At 41.5% G+C, this 14,597-nt stretch overlaps 1 protein-coding gene across 7 annotated transcripts in view; it reads left to right on the forward strand.

The window, feature by feature from the left end:
- NEK10 (NIMA related kinase 10) overlaps positions 1-14,597 on the forward strand; it is a 230,098-nt gene that overhangs the window by 52,179 nt on the left and 163,322 nt on the right. For all 7 annotated transcript variants that reach the window (XR_007155710.1, XM_047875604.1, XM_047875605.1 and 4 more), the window contains 7 exons: positions 1,640-1,779; positions 3,793-3,854; positions 5,877-5,954; positions 7,786-7,850; positions 11,656-11,758; positions 11,876-12,004; positions 12,560-12,697. Coding sequence is in view for 6 of the 7 variants with exons in the window: in XM_047875604.1 (XP_047731560.1) it covers positions 1,640-1,779; positions 3,793-3,854; positions 5,877-5,954; positions 7,786-7,850; positions 11,656-11,758; positions 11,876-12,004; positions 12,560-12,697 (715 nt within the window). In the remaining variant the exon portion in view is untranslated. The remainder of the gene's footprint in view (positions 1-1,639; positions 1,780-3,792; positions 3,855-5,876; positions 5,955-7,785; positions 7,851-11,655; positions 11,759-11,875; positions 12,005-12,559; positions 12,698-14,597) is intronic.

A 14,597-nucleotide genomic window follows, 5' to 3' on the forward strand; every position in this document is an offset into this window, starting at 1 on the left:
TCTGCCGGCTTGAGTATGAACAGGGATTGTTGTCAAGGCAGTTTCCAGAAAGCCTGTTCACGCCCATTCACCTACAATCCTAAACTCAAGAGTGGTTCCTAAAAGGCTGTATACTCGAGTAGGGGGAGTGATCTCTAAAATTTGAGTTTTAACATAATTTTGTTGACAGGTAAGGTCACCAGTTGTGACTGTCCATACACCTAGCTCCATTACCTTCTCAATGCTAGTTGAAGGAAAGGCACTAGTGGGCTCTGATGACACGGGAGGGAAGCCAAGGAGACTCTATGTTTGTTAGATTTAGGCACAAAGAAATCCAGATTGAGCTGCTGCCGTAAAAAATAAGTAAATGAAAAAAATATGGTATTCACATACAACAAAAAAGAACAAAACAGGTAAAAGACATGAAGAATCTATTGTAGAAGATGTTACCTTGAGTAAACAGAAAAACAAAAGCTTTATTTTATCAAAGATGTTAAACGGAACATGACATTTATGACCTGAGATTAAAGATGAGATGCTAGGACAACAGAAAGGGGAGGAGAGAGAGATTGCAGAGCTAGGGAAAAGGCAAGGACTGAATAATCCACAGAACTGAGATGTTCATCAGAGTACCAGACAGAAACTGGAATTAGTACAAGGAAGGGCAAGCTTGAAAAAAATTGCACATAATGTGGAGGAAAAAGTCAAAGGAATGAGAACCATTAGAGAAAGAAGGATATGGTTTGCAGAAGATGAGTTTTGAACTTGTGGATACTTGATATCCTGGGTTAAAGAATAAAGCAGAAGGAATAAAAAAAATTCAAAGATGTAATAGAAGAGACCTTTACCAAAATAAGATTGGAATTTCTTGGAAAAAGAAAACTCAGAATGATGAAGACTGAAATGTAGTCAGGTGTATTGATAGCAGCAGAATAGAGTTGAAAAACAAAGGTGGACATGTGGAGCAGTGGGGAAATGGCAGTCTTTTCAATGAATAGTGCTGAGTCAGTTCAGTAACCATTAGGGGAGGAGGAAAGGAAGGATGGAAGGAAGGGGGAGAAGGAGGGAGGGAGGGAAGGAAGGAATGGAGGAAGGAAGGAAGGAGGGAGGGAGGAAGGAAGGAAGGAAGGAAGGAGGGAGGGAGGAAGGAGGGAGGGAGGGAGGAGGGAGGGAGGGAGGAAGGAGGGAGGGAAGGAAGGAGGGAGGGAGGGAAGGAAGGAATGGAGGAAGGAAGGAAGGAGGGAGGGAGGAAGGAAGGAAGGAAGGAAGGAAGGAAGGAAGGAGGGAGGGAGGAAGGAGGGAGGAAGGAAGGAGGGAGGGAGGGAAGGAAGGAGGGAGGGAGGGAAGGAAGGAGGGAGGGAAGGAAGGAAGAAGGGAGGGAAGGAAGGAAGGAAGGAAGGAAGGAAGGAAGGAAGAAAGGAAGGAAACAAAGGAAGGAAGGAAATGAAGAAAGAAAAAGGGGAAGGAAGGAAGAGAAAAGAACCCTTACCTCACACCATACTCAGAAATCCATTCTAGGTAGATTAGAAGGTGAAACAATAAAGATAACACAGGAGAAAACTTCACTACCTGGGAGAGGCAAACATTTCTTAAACAGGACCCACAAAGCACTGACCATGAAGGAAAATTGATAAATTGTGCATTAACTTTTCGTTTTCAGAGACAGAAATTTTGTTTCTGATCGTTCTTCCATCGGCAGCCTGTCGAGTGCAAATGCGGCAGGCAGGATCCAGCAGCTTCATTTGTCAGAAGACCTAAGCCCTCGGGAAATACAAGAAAATACTTTTTCTCTTCAAGCAGGTACTTATATAATACTATTATCTTATACTACTTGATACTGGTTAGCATATTGTTTTATTATTCTGTTATAAAATTAGTGTGATAATATTAATTAGGCACAATCCATGTAGAAGTCTGAAACTTCCTGGTACTTGTGTTGGGCTTGCAGGTTAGTGATGCCACAAGCTTTTCTCTCCCTTCCACATTCTGAACACATTGAGAAGTCAGCATAGAAGTCAGTTATAAAGAGAGCAGAATATTAGCTTTATTATCGGTAAAGCTGGAGTAGAGAATTCAGCTTGCTATGTGGCCAGAATCATGGTTCCTATACTTTCTAGATCTCAGAGCACCCTCCTTAAGGGAGACTGTACAATGCACATACTCGTTCCCTGGGGGCAAAGGAATGCCTTCCTTATTCCACGTGAGCTCCTAAAGAGAGGACAGAGCCTCTCTCGCCACACAAAAGCAGAAGCAAGAATGTGTGCGCACACTTTTGGCAGTTTGGCACAGCCCCGAATGAGGTTCACACAAGGGCACCTGGCCTTTGCGACAAGTGGGGCTTCGGTGCTGCTGATCAAGCTGGGTGCCTTGAGGTGGCTAAGGAGGGGAGCAGAGAGGCACTGGTGGGTCAGCAGGAGGGCAGGCAGGTCCCAAGAGGAGAACAGATGTGTCGTGGGGAGGACGAGAGGGGGTAGGAGAAAGGCAGGTGTTCTATGCTCCCTAGTATTTCCTCCTGAGGACTGGGGATGTTTCTCCGCAGGCATGTGAAGTCAGGGAAATAGGATCTGCTCCTCGAATTGCCGTTTCTGCTTATTCTGAAGGCCTCCATCTCAGTATTAGGGCACTTGCTGGGGGTTTCCTGTTTGAAGTCTCCCCAGGAAATGTAATCGAGCTGCCATCAGAGTTCCTGGGATTTCTAGGCCTCTCTCAAAAAGTGGATGAGACCCATGGTGCTAGAGGTCAGAGGGGCAGTTACCCCCATGTTTGGTGGTAGGCAGATTATTACCTGGGAAGGGGCACGGGGGGCCCTTGGGAGCTGGAGGTATCCTATGCTATTTATTCATCATAACGGCAGTAGTTACAGGGCATGTAGATATGCAGTATCTCACGAGACTGTACACTTAAGATATAGCTACTTCATACAGCTTGTTTTATTCTCCAATAAAAGGGAAAAATTTTTAAAGTTAAAAACATAAGTGCTTAGAAGTAGGGTCTGAGTTTTTGCTCGACCCACTTTGATGGCCACGTGGCCTTGGACAAGTGCCTTCACCTCTGCAGACTTCAGTTTTGCTCATGTGAAAGAGTGGCGGTCACCATGATATATCAGTGTTAGAGGGTTATCGTAGAATGATACGAGGATATACAGAATGCCTGTCGCCCAGTGCAGGGCTAGCACGAGGGTTGCATAAATGGTGCTGTAGGGTCAGCATATTTTTGGTAGACGAGAAGCAGTTCAGTACAGAACGTCTCGGAAGGCTGCCATGGTGGCTGTAAGGAGGCGGGAGGGGTAGTGCTCAGGGCGTGGGATTTAACATCTGACACACCGCACTTGGACTTCTGGCCCCTGGCACTTACCGAGTTCTGTGGCCTGGTCTGTCAATCTTTGTGAGCCTCTGTTTTCTCATCAATCAAAACGGTAATCATAGTACATACTTGGATTATAAGGGTCAATTTGGATAATGTATTTAAAGTTCTCATTTAGTCAACCATTGCAGAGGTATTTATTGAGCACCTGCTATGTGCCAGGCACACGCTGGGCACTGGGGATCATAATGGAGCCGCCTCCTGGTACACAGTAAGTGCTCAGTAAAAGGCGACTGTGGCGTGTACATGCACATGAATTACATGGAGAGCAGAGTTAGGCACCGCTGAAAGTCAGCTGCCCTTCCCCCAGGGCCGTGCCTGAGGGAAAGGTACTGTTTTCTGAGGAGTGAGTCCGCTAACAGAATTCCCCGCGGCGGTAGAATATCGAAGTAACAGTGTCCGGTGCAGTCAGTGAGGACGGACGCGATCATTTGGTGGTTTTCCTTCCAGCCTGCTGTGCTGCCCTCACCGAGCTGGTGCTGAACGACACCAACGCCCATCAGGTGGTCCAGGTGAGAACGCTGCTCTCCAGGGTCCGGCTGCAGGCCCCACCCGGCACCACTCGCGGACCACACCTCAGGGCAAACTCTGTATCCCCAGAACACAGCTTTTGGGATCCCATGCTGTGGTTTTCAAGTATTTTGATATGTCTTATTTAAGTTCTAGAACGCCATTTTATATTCCTTTTAATTTTTTATTTATTATTTCTTTTTTAAGATTTTGTTTTTAAGTCATCTCCACACCCATCGTGGGGCTCAAACTCACAACCCTGAGATCAAGGTCCACGCTCTGCCGACGGAGCCAGCCAGGCGCCCCCAAAATTCCACTTTATATTCTTATCCTTCCTCCTTTAACTCACTTGGGTTTGAAAGAACTGCTCTGTATTTCATTTCTCATGCTTATTGCCTACATTGTGTGTGATCTTTTTCATTTTCTTTATCTTTTTTTTTTAAAGCTATTTTAGGGGCGCCCAGGTGGCTCAGTTGGTTAAGCGTCCGACTTCAGCTCAGGTCATGATCTCACGGTCCGTGAGTTCGAGCCCCGTGTCGGGCTCTGTGCTGACAGCTCGGAGCCTGGAGCCTGTTTCGGATTCAGTGTCTCCCTCTCTCTGACCCTCCCCCGTTCATGCTCTGTCTCTCTCTGTCTCAAAAATAAATAAACATTAAAGAAAAATTAAAAAAAAAATAAAAGCTATTTTAAACCGCTTTAATTCTGGGTATATAGGATGCTATGAGTTGAGGATGGTGGTCACTTGAACTAAGAGTACATCAGGTTGTTCAGCTAGAGGTGACTGAAACACACGCCAACAAAATGTTTATTGCCCAGAAACCAGTTTCACAAAGCTTGATTCATTAATCAGTCCACTACATATACAGTAGTATATACTACCCGACTTCATCTTCAAAATACATGAGAGGTAGTAAGAGATCAGATCACCGATGCTCAGAGTCCCGAGGGGAAACTCAGCAAACCAGGAGGCCGCGGGGGAGCAGGGCATATGGACTTGGTCACATTGAGGTTCAGTTCCTAATATCGTTACCCGGTGGCTTGGCCACTGGAAAAAAAATGACTCAGCCTCCCTAATAGTTGGTTTTGTCATATATAAAGCAGGGAAATTATAGACAAATTCACAGAATAGCTATAAAGACCAAATGCATTAAGGCAGGTAGAGCTCTTCACAGTTATAATGTAAGTGCCCCCATATAACAGAGTTCAGTAAATTAAATATTTAATAGATAATCGAAAGGTAGCAGTAAGTTAGCACTTTTTGTTCATTCTGCCATGTGTATATTTGCATTAGAGTATAGAAAGATCACTTTCTATACTTTAGGCTTTTCATGCATAACCTTCGTTTTTTAAATCTATTACTCTTGTTTCTTTTATTTTTTCCATTTTCTTTTCCACAATGATTTATCTATGTGTATTGTTTAACTACCAAACTATAAAGGGAGAAATTGTATTTCATAATCAGATATTTAAAATGCAAAGTATAAAGATATTTGTATCCCTTTACTGTGTGCCATATTTTTATCCCCTATTCTTTGTTTTTAAAATATTTAAGGGGAGCCTGGATGGCTCAGTTGGTTAAGCGTCCAACTCTTGGTTTTGGCTCAGGTCATGATTTCGTGGTTCATGGGACTGAACCCTGTGTTGGGCTCTATGCTAACAGTGTGGACCCTGCTTGGGATACTCTCTCTCCCTTTCTCTGCCTCTCCCTTGCTCACTCTCTATCCCTCTCTCTCTCAAAATAAATAAATAAACATTAAAAAATGAAGTATTTAAATTACTTTACATTGACATGCTTTATTATTTATGACTTTAAAGACAGCTGAAATTTTAAGATTGTGGCTCCAGTGTTTGGTGCTACGTTGACATATTTAATATTCCCCTATAAGTTTACACAAAGTTCCAAAATTATACTAATATTTCTTCTCTAATATTAATTTTTGAGATTGTTTAGTTGCTTCTTTGTGCTTGTGTTTCTTTATGGCATTGTCACTGTCACTGATAACATGGCCCTTTTATTCTTCCAGGAAAATGGTATATATACAATAGCAAAGTTAATTTTGCCAAACAAACAAAAGAATGCAGCAAAAACTAATCTGTTACAGGTAATAAGCATGTCCATTGTTCTTTAATATCAGGTTACTGAAATCTGGGGAAACTTTAATAGTACAATCTGTAATTTTTAGCACTGGTCTCTGTACTGACCGTGAGGGAAAAATATCTGGTGAGGGAGGCTGGCGTGAACACAAATGCTGTGAAAACAATATAAAAGGCTTAACAGTAGTTTCTCTGGGGTGGGAGGTGAATTAGGTGATTTTATTTATGTATTTCTTTGCTCATCAGTAAGTTCTATTTTTTCAAAACATGGAATACTGGCTTACATGTCGGAAAATTGTAAGAGGAAATCGATATGCCATCTTTAAGCATGGACCACAGTCAGTAGCACTTCACCTTCACAAAGGAAGGCCTGTGAAATGGATCTTGGTGGATGAGAAGAGACTTGCTAAGTCAATAAGGAGATATGAGTGGGGCAGCCATGGCATCTGCTACAGGGTGGAAAGGCATTCTGCACAGAGGGAACACCATGTGCAAAGTGCGAGGGCCTGGCAGCTTAGAGTGTGCTTAGGCTGCTGGGTGGGGCTGGGGTGCGTGGTCAGGGGAGGGGCATGAGGCCTCGCGTGCGGGTAAGAAGGGGGCACGTTACTGCAGGGTCCCGTGTGCGTCAGGGGACAGTGTCCCCGAAGGCACCGGAAAGATAAAATCCAGTTTAAAGTAAGCCTTTGCAGTACTTGGAGCTCGTATTCCCCCCATGCCGTTTAGAAAAGGACATAAGACACCACGTTTGCCTCCATTCTGACTGAAGAGCTCCCACCCAGAATGACAGTCAAGACTAGCAGAGAATTCTTGGTGGTGTCTGTGGGCTGGCAGGCAGAAGAGAGCTACCCGTGACGACGGACAGGAGCGGGACTTAATTTCCTTGGTGCACCACAGGCGTGTGGACGTGACGTTGGGCAGCAGATTAAATCAAACCCATCGTGCAGATGCATTTTGTTAAGCCGGGAGAGGGTTTTTAAAACTTCAAATTGAAATGGTTTTTGAGGAACATTTGCGTCCTCCTTTCTCACTGCCTCCACTGCCCTCCACCAGGCTCTTTAACATCATTGTGTTGTCTGCCTGGCTTCTCTGGGCAAGTTTATTTGTCACCCTTCTGTATTCAGACCACTAATTTTATGAAGGATTCCACGTTCGAGTTCAGCAGACCTCGATCACCCCAGTGGTGGCCTATTATACAGGCCCAACTGCAGGCCGGGGGCTCTCTGGTTTTTTTCTTGGCATTGCACACTGTCAGACATTTAGACATTTATTTTTCTTTGGTAAAGTCTCACAGGCCTCTTTCTGAGTGTTCTCGGGAGTTACTGTAGATTGTTCTATTTGGGGAACGCTTAAGACTCTTTACTCAAGAGACCAATTTGTCAAGTTTGAGTCCAGTGTGCCTGTGGCTATTTTTATATGTCATCATTTCGAGTGTTTATTTTCTCATAGAAGCCATATAAATATCGAGGCATACATAGCAGGCTAGAAACAAAATAAACCTTGAGCTCCTGAAAATCTTTGGATGTTTGGTTTTCTCAGAGTAGGAATTTTATTTCTGGTCTCTGTTCATTTTGTACTTTCTAGAAAGGAATTAATGACAAGTCCTGAGTGAAACAAGGCCAGCGTCATAGCATTCTACACCATAAATGCTTTCTTAAAGCATGAGACTTACCCCAGGTATTGATGGATTTCATTTTCAGTCCTAAGCTTTGGCTTCCATGTAGGCCAGCCACTCACTCACAGTAAAGCCACTGTAATGTTTAGTTCATGATAATGTTATCCTGGAAATGTTTTCATTTGTCGAGCTACCATTTAAGAATCCCATATCCTTTTATTTTCCAGTGTTACGCGTTCAGAGCATTGAGGTTTCTATTCAGTATGGAAAGAAACAGACCACTCTTTAAAAGGTATGAGCTTAGAGAAATTTAAGTGATCAGCGGTCATGAGATTGACCTGTTTGCACACACCTGATTTAGATGCAAACAGTAAGAGAGGAATGAGTCAGTACGTAGAACATGTGTTTTCAGATTTTCTAGAATCCACAGATAACGCAGAATTACCCTAGTGATATCTTAACACTGAAAGTGAAGTAAATGCGGAAGAAAGAGAAGGAATCAATCACTCTATCAATCCAACTTTTCTTAATTACTGTGACTGCTATGGGTTTTAGTTTTCCTTTTTTCTTTTTTTGGGGGCATTAACATTTTATTCTATTATTTTTTAATATGAAAATTATTGTCAAATTGGTTTCCATACAACACCCAGTGCTCATCCCAACAGGTGCCCTCCTCAATGCCCATCACCCACTTTCCCCTCCCTCCCACCCCCCATCAACCCTCAGTTTGTTCTCAGTTTTTAAGAGTCTCTTATGTTTTGGCTCCCTCCCTCTTTAAACTCTTTTTTTTTTTTTTTTCCTTCCCCTCCTCCATGGTCTTCTGTTAAGTTTCTCAGGATCCACATAGGAGTGAAAACATATGGTATCTGTCTTTCTCTGTATGACTTATTTCACTTAGCATAACACTCTTCAGTTCCATCCATGTTGCTACAAAAGGCCATATTTCATTCTTTCTCATTGCCAAGTAGTATTCCATTGTGTATATAAACCACAATTTCTTAATCCATTCATCAGTTGATGGACATTTAGGCTTTTTCCATAATTTGGCTATTGATGAAAGCGCTGCTATAAACATTGGGGTACAAGCGCCCCTATGTATCAGCACTCCTATATCCCTTGGGTAGATTCCTAGCAGTGCTATTGCTGGGTCATAGGGTACATCTATTTTTAATTTTTTGAGGAACCTCTACACTGTTTTCCAGAGCGGCTGCACCAGTTTGTATTCCCACCAACAGTGCGAGAGGGTTCCCGTTTCTCCACATCCTCTCCAGCATCTATAGTCTCCTGATTTGTTCATTTTGGCCACTCTGACTGGCGTGAGGTGATATCTAAGTGTGGTTTTGATTTGTATTTCCCTGATGAGAAGCGACGTTGAGCATCTTTTCATGTGCCTGTTGGCCATCTGGATATCTTCTTTAGAGAAGTGTCTATTCATGTTTTCTGGCCATTTCTTCACTGGATTATTTGTTTTTCGGGTGTGGAGTTTGGTGAGTTCTTTATAGATTTTGGATATTAGCCCTTTATCTGATACGTCATTTGGAAATATCTTTTCCCATTCTGTCAGTTGCTTTTTAGTTTTGTTGATTGTTTCCTTTGCAGTGCAGAGGCTTTTTATCTTCATGAGGTCCCAATAGTTCATTTTTGCTTTTAATTCCCTTGCCTTTGGAGATGTGTCAAGTAAGAAACTGCTGCGGCTGAGGTCAGAGAGGTCTTTTCCTGCTTTCTCCTCTAGGGTTTTGATGGTTTCCTGTCTCACATTCAGGTCCTTTATCCATTTTAAGTTTATTTTTGTGAATGGTGTGAGAAAGTGGTCTAGTTTCATTCTTCTGCATGTTGCCGTCCAGTTCTCCCAGCACCATTTGTTAAAGAGACTGTCTTTTTTCCATTGGATGTTCTTTCCTGCTTTGTCAAAGATTAGTTGGCCATACGTTTGTGGGTCTAGTTCTGGGTTTTCTATTCTATTCCATTGGTCTGTGTGTCTGTTTTTGTGCCAATACCATGCTGTCTTGATGATGACAGCTTTGTAGTAGAGGCTAAAGTCTGGGATTGTGATGCCTCCCACTTTGGTCTTCTCCTTCAATATTACTTTGGCTATTCAGAGTCTTTTGTGGTTCCATACAAATTTTAGGATTACTTGTTCTAGCTTCGAGAAGAATGCTGGCGCAATTTTGATTGGGATTGCATTGATTGTGTAGATTGCTTTGGGTAATATTGACATTTTAACAATATTTATTCTTCCAACCCATGAGCATGGAATGTTTTTCCATTTCTTTGTGTCTTCTTCAATTTCCTTTCTATAGTTTTCAGCATACAGATCTTTTACATCTTTGGTTAGGTTTATTCCTAGGTATTTTAGGATTCTTGGTGCAGTTATGAATGGGATAAGTTTGTTTATTTGTCTCTGTTGCTTCATTATCAGTGTATAAGAATGCAGCCGATTTCTGTACATTGATTTTGTATCCTGCAACTTTGCTGAATTATGTATCAGTTCTAGCAGACTTTTGGTGGAGTCTGTCAGGTTTTCCATGTATGATATCATGTCATCTGCAAAAAGTGAAAGCTTGACTTCATCTTTGCCAATTTTGATGCCTTTGATTTCCTTTTGTTGTCTGATTTCTGATGCTAGAACTTCCAACACTATGTTAAACAACAGTGGTGAGCGTGGACATCCCTGTAGTATTCCTGATCTCAGGGGAAAAGCTCTCAGTTTTTCCCCATTGAGGATGATATTATCTGTGGGCTTTTCATAAATGGCTTTTATGATGTTTAAATATGTTCCTTCTATCCCGACTTTCTTGAGGGTTTTTATTTAAAAAGGATGCTGAATTTTCAAATGCTTTTTTTGTATCGGTTGACAGGACCATATGGTTCTTATCTTTTCTTTTATTAATGTGATGTATCACATTGATTGATTTGCGAATGTTGAACCAGCCCCGCAGCCCAGGAACGAATCCCACTTGATCATGGTGAATAATTCTTTTGATATGCTGTTGCGTTCGATTTGCTGGTATCTTGTTGAGTTAATGTTTTAAATGGATGACATCAAAATATATGCCTGTTCTTATGCGTTCAGAAATGCCAAAGTTGGTCTAATCCTTTGCTCTTAATCCATAGAAAAAGTATTTGTCTGGATGTCTTTCATAGGGTAGGTGCTCATTTGAAGGGGAAAGGGCTGGGTTTTCTTGGCTCACGAGGCTGTGCTGGTGAGCGTGACAGAAACATCACCCCCTTGGGAAGAAAACAGTCACCTACATGTGTGGTCTGCCTGGCATTTGTATCGGGCAGGCTGGCCAAAATCATAGGCCCAAGTTCTTACTAGGATTCTATTGTTAAACGGCAGAACAGAAATAAGAGCTTACGTTAATATAATGCCTTTTGTTCAGAAGCGTTGGAACATTTTATGTTGTTACTTTATTTACAAATGATCCTTGAATTTGAGGGAAGAAAAGTGAGTAAAATTATTATAACCTTTTATTTCAAGGCCCTAAACCCTTCATTTTTGTGGACTTAAAAGATTTTACTAAGCCCTTGAAACCAGTACGTTGGAAAGGATGCATAAATCTCTCCATTTTTTTTTTCATTTACCTGTATTTTTATTTTATTTTTATGAAACATTTAACAATGGGGTTAGTATTTACCTCCTAGGGTTAACATGAGGACTGAATCAAATGGCATTTATGTAAGTGTTCAGCACTCCATAAACACCCCATAAACATTCCTTCCCCAAATGTTTAATGCCTGCACCCCTAAATATCTCACAAATAAGGTCTTTGTATAACCTGTATCATAACGTGAGATCTGCTCTCTTAACAAATTTTCAAGTGTACAGCCCAGTATTGTCAATTGTAAGCACAGTGTTGTATCTCTAGAAACTTTCCTCTCTGGTGGCTTTTCCTTATCCCTTAAGAACTGTAGCTCTAGTTCATTTTTGTGAGATACGCTGGTGAGTACTATTTGCCCTCGCTTTGTTGATATCCTAAGGAAGTTAAATTTGCTTAATGTAATGAATCTGTGAATGGGTTAGCTCCCAAAGGGAAGGAATGAGGAACAGTTACCAAGACCTACATGAAGTGTATGTGTGTGCATTTTCCCTGTAGGCTTTTTCCCACCGACCTGTTTGAGATCTTCATCGATATAGGACATTATGTTCGTGATATCAGCGCTTATGAAGAATTGGTATCCAAGTTGAATTTGTTAGTGGTAAGTCCTGAGTTTCAAATACTTGGGCAGGCTGCTGTGTGGGCAGGATGCAAATTGTCACAGTGCCCATTTCCTTGTTTTGTTTTTTTTTGTTTGTTTTTTTTTTTTTTTGGTTAGGATGATGAACTGAAGCAAATTGCTGAAAATATTGAAAGCATTAATCAGAATAAAGCTCCTTTGAAATACATAGGCAACTATGCAGTTCTGGATCATCTTGGAAGTGGGGCTTTCGGCTGTGTTTACAAGGTGACGTTGCCCTTGGAGAACACTTCTCTGACCTTCCCAAGCAAACCAGATATCCCACTTGCACACACCCATGCAACCGGATTGGCGCCCTCATTATTGGAAAATAGATATGCAAATTAGATTTTTGCCCATCAGATAGCTGTACTGATGTTATCTCAGTACAGCTCTCAGCTCTAGAAATTGGCCACTGGTCTTTGAAGACAAGAGCCATTATTAATGTCTCACCAAAAAATAGTAAAAATGGCTTGTCCTAGTGCATGACACTTTCTCTAAATTCACACCAGAGTTTTCGATAGGTTCCCGGTAAAATCCTACTGAATGGTGCAGACTGCCCAGGAGAGAACCAGTTTTTTGAACTGAGTTTAGGGTACATACAAATAAAATTGTAAAAGTTCTGTTGCTTATTTAGATTATTTAGATTCCTTGGTTGAATCATGTGACTTATTAATCTATCTCTTTTCCCCCTCTTTGTACCCCCACTTTATTATTATTTTTATTTTATTTTATTTTATTTTATTTTATTTTATTTTATTTTATTTTTTGGTCTTATTTTAGGTTAGAAAGCGTAGTGGTCAAAATCTTTTGGCAATGAAAGAGGTCAATTTACATAACCCAGCATTTGGAAAGGATAAAAAAGATCGAGACAGCAGTGTAAAGAATATTGTTTCTGAATTAACCATAATTAAAGAGCAGGTAAGTGCTTTTCTTGTTTATGAAGATATGTACCTTACCTAAATGTCATCAGTAGAGTTCTTGTGCTATTCTTGTCCATGCTATTTAAGAACTGGTTCTGTTTAAAATAATTGGCATTGGGGCGCCTGGGTGGCGCAGACGGTTAAGCGTCCGACTTCAGCCAGGTCATGATCTCGCGGTCTGTGGGTTCGAGCCCCGCGTCAGGCTCTGGGCTGATGGCTCAGAGCCTGGAGCCTGTTTCCGATTCTGTGTCTCCCTCTCTCTCTGCCCCTCCCCCGTTCATGCTCTGTTTCTCTCTGTCCCAAAAATAAATAAAAGTTGAAAAAAAAAAAATTAAAAAAAAAAAAAAAATAAAATAAAATAATTGGCATTGAAGTGGTAACATTTTAGTTAGATTTTTTTCCTGAGGCTTGACATTGAACCACAGAAAGACTTTCTGGAGTTTATATCAAGGTTTGGGGTGCAGAATGACTGAGTTTACAAGGGAATGCCTCATATATGAAACATCGTTCTTTTTAAATTGCAAGCATATCCGTTTCCTTCTCATTAGAGTAGAGAATATTTGGTTACTTAGTTACATGCATAAGCATATGACTAACAGTTCCCTGACTTTTGTCAAGTGGAATCAAGCTGTTAACATTCTTCAAATACAGCTTATTAAATCTAAAAGTAGATTTCCAAGATAGGTTATTATTTATTGGCATGAGTTGAATATTCTGACATAATGTAACAACTCAATTACCTATCATTATGAAGGTGTGTTTGGGGAGAAAGAATAAACATGTCAGAAGAGAAGTGAGGTTGGATTTTGTGATCCAAGAATACATGGGTTTCTTTTTCAGCTTTCCTTATTTATACATTCATCGTGGATACTGTTCATTTATAACTCCTGTGGAGAACCACCAGCTTCACTGCGTTGTGTTCTCCAGGAGTTAAATTTGTACAGTGTCTGTGCTGGGACTTAAAGATCATTAAATATATATGATCTTTATTCACTGAAATCTGTAGTTCTTCTCCAGTTCACAAATTACAGTAAATACTATCATTAACAGACTGGATTTTAAGAAGCCAGTGTTTGCTCGTGTTGAGGGCACCTGCATCTTTGGCAGTGTGCTCTCTCACTCTAGCACAAGGCTGGAGCGTGGCTTGTGCTGTAAGCTGATTTAGTATCGTCATTTGAACTCCGATCTGGATACAGTCCCGGCCAGTGAGCTAGGGTCCAGAATATGACTCTTTTGCTTACCTGGCCCCTTATTGTTTAAAATCTGCTGGCCACTGGAGAGTTGATGAGGCAGATGTTGTTTTTAGCACATTTCCTAAGAAAAGAAAATGTCCGGGCGGGGACATTTAAGAGGCACGTGTTTGGACTTTGAGATAACTCAAAATTGTACAGTTGCACTCTTACCAGAGGACTGAACCAATGGAAAGGATAGTAAATAACCCTGAGTCCTAAAAGGAAGAGGGGATAGCAGACAGAAGTGACAGAAATGGAACTAGAAAAGGAGAGTATATTTTTTAAGATTAAGACTAAGCTGCAGTAAGAAAGAGGCTCCACAATACATTGGCTTAAACAAGAGGTCTCACAATGCAACGGGCTATTTCTCTTTGATGTAACAATCCAGATTGAGTGGACTAGGTTGGGAATGTTCTCCGTTTCACGCAGTCATCTGGGGGATGTTGGCTCTTCCTCTCTTACTGTGCTGCTGCCTCCTAGGGCATTCATTGTCTTCATCTGTAGGGTCGAAACTACCACAGGCATATTCACATCCAAAGAGGGAAGAGGAAGAGCGTGAGGGTCGGGGCATTCCCAACGTTTAGGACTCAGACCCAGGAGCACACGTTTCCCCTTACATACCCTTGGTGCGAACTTAGCGATAGTCCCTCTCATGGCTACAGGAGA

Source organism: Prionailurus viverrinus, chromosome C2 (assembly GCF_022837055.1).
Source record: "Prionailurus viverrinus isolate Anna chromosome C2, UM_Priviv_1.0, whole genome shotgun sequence".
In the NCBI taxonomy this organism is placed as follows: Eukaryota; Metazoa; Chordata; class Mammalia; order Carnivora; family Felidae; genus Prionailurus; species Prionailurus viverrinus.